The following is a 2,500-nucleotide window of genomic DNA, read 5'->3' on the forward strand; positions in this document are numbered from 1 at the left end:
CAGTATATGATATGTATGACTTTATCATATACTGTATATATATATATATAAACACACACATCTATATATACGTATATCTGTATATATATATATATGCATACACACACACATGTATATAAGGCACGACTTTTATTATATACACCTATTTGCAGTTGTGTGATTTATGTAGTTGGTGCGAAACTTCAAGATATTAAAGTAACATTGTACATATACGTGTACGTGTCCGCTTAAGTATATATACAAAGCTATACAATTTTATGCATATCTCTATATACCAATATATGTGTATGTATGTATACACACACACACACACACATATATATGTATAGCTCGAAACGTCAAAGACTTTCCGTATTCCCGAGCGTCATACTAATATATACTTTTGTTATTTACACCACCTGTCCTCGTCTATTGTTATTATTTGTATATTCTCCCATATATATACATACATATAATGCATATACATATATATATTATATATTATATGTATCTATATATATGTATATATGTGTGTGTGTGTGTGTCTCTCTCTCTCTCTCTGTACTCGCAAGCACGAGTGTGTATACTTATATACACTGCCATAGAGATACTGTAATATACGGAATAGTTATTAAAATATATTCTGGTATTACCTAACTTTATTACGTCTAAGAATCATATATTTGTTACATACGTATGTATGAATATATGTATATATATCTGTGTGAATGTTTATATACACGCATGCACACAGACATACATATATGTACACATATTATATATATATTATATCATATATATATATATATATATATATAAAATAATAAAATAGATTTTACTGTTATTATTATTATTATTATTATTATTATTGTTATTATTATTATTACTTACAGTCGAAATTTATTACGATTTTCGTTTGTTCTCAGTAATAGAGGAAAAAAATTTTGTATATTTTTTTTTAAAAACTAGGTTTCGATTGAGCGTAATAAACAATTACGAGATTGTAATCCCGTGTAACATAGGTTTCTTTTAACAAGACACAAGCCTTAATATTCTTCACTTATTCAATAGTTTCTTTCTTTCTTTCTTCGTTTTCTTCTTGTTTTTTTTTCTTCCTGGTTTCTTTTTTGGTTTGTAGTGTGTTAAGGCAGCGAACGGGTTGGGCGTTGGCTGGTTGGTTGGTAGAAGGTTATTCGATTGAATCGTAAGAAGTATATTACTGCGACGGTTTTTTAATCGACGCGAAGAATGTACGGGTAGTAATAATAATAACAACGATGATGATGATGATGAGGAGGAGGAGGAGGAGGAGGAGGAGGAGGAAGATAACAGAGCAACAATTATAAGGGCGGCCGCAGCAGCAATACGATGACCACCACCACCACCACCACAATCTACAACCACTGCTGCTGCTGCTACTACTACAGCAATAATAGCAACAATAACAACAACAACAACAGCAATAATAATAATAATAATAATAATGATAATAATAATAATAATGATAATTTCCAAACCACTTTGTTTGGAACTTAGCTGTTCTTTCTCGCATGCAAGGAATCCTATGACGGATACCTCGAATGTGTTTAAATGTACACTGTATTTATATGAATAATATATAGTCTATGGACTAATTTTTCTACACGCTAGACCACTGGTAGTAGAAATTTCTAATATTTCTTATTACCCTTGATATTATTAATTATATATATATATAGACAGACAGACAGACAGACAGATATATACAACAGGCGGATCTAGTTTTTTTTTTGTAATTCCCAAAATATGCATTTTTTAAAAGAGTGCAAAAATCTGAAAATCGGCTATAATAATGTAGCTTTCCAATCTCTGTAAAGAAAAAGAAAAGCATTCTACTTGTCTGTTTAAGAGGTCGTCATTTCTGTTAAGAGGTGGTCGTAAATAATATTTCATAGTTCTCTATTGTACATTGTTTGCATGGTGTTTTTGTTTTTAAATTACCAGTGTAGAACGAGCCTTTAACTACGACATAAATTTACAGAGTGAAGCGTCATTGCAGCTATTTTGATTGCACAAAATTCAAATATGATACAAAATCTGAAATTTGAAGAGTTTCGAATTAAGCAAAATGTTTGTCTTAGATAGATTGTTTGTTTCAACTGTTGCCTGCAATACAATAGAATTCATATGACATTTAGAGTCTATAAGACATTTATTAGGATTAATTCAGTTACTTGAGTTTGTGTTAATGTTGAATGAAGTACTGATATTTTGTGGCAAATGAGATGTTGAATATGATAATTTAATGTTATTTTTCTCAAAATGTTTGTAATATTTATCCTTTATTCCAGATTAATCAAATACACTTTTGATTCTCATTACAGAAATATCATAATTGTAAGAAACTCCTGGAACACCACTGGCTGAATAAACCACCAAGCGAAACTTGAAGTCCTAGGAAAAATAATTTCGTAAATTTGGTTCTATTATTAGTATTTCGTTTCCCGTCAGTAAATATTCCGTTGCTAACTTTAAAATAACG

General features: G+C 29.9%; 1 protein-coding gene across 1 annotated transcript in view; it reads right to left on the bottom strand.

Annotated features, from left to right (window-relative positions):
* Positions 1-2,113: 2,113 nt before the first annotated feature.
* The window catches only part of LOC106873980 (UDP-glucose:glycoprotein glucosyltransferase 1), a 186,770-nt gene continuing 186,383 nt past the window's right edge, over positions 2,114-2,500 (bottom strand). The window contains exon 42 of the mRNA XM_052971269.1: positions 2,114-2,124. Coding sequence (XP_052827229.1) covers positions 2,114-2,124 — 11 coding nt within the window. The remainder of the gene's footprint in view (positions 2,125-2,500) is intronic.

This window comes from Octopus bimaculoides, chromosome 10 (assembly GCF_001194135.2).
Source record: "Octopus bimaculoides isolate UCB-OBI-ISO-001 chromosome 10, ASM119413v2, whole genome shotgun sequence".
NCBI lineage: Eukaryota > Metazoa > Mollusca > Cephalopoda > Octopoda > Octopodidae > Octopus > Octopus bimaculoides.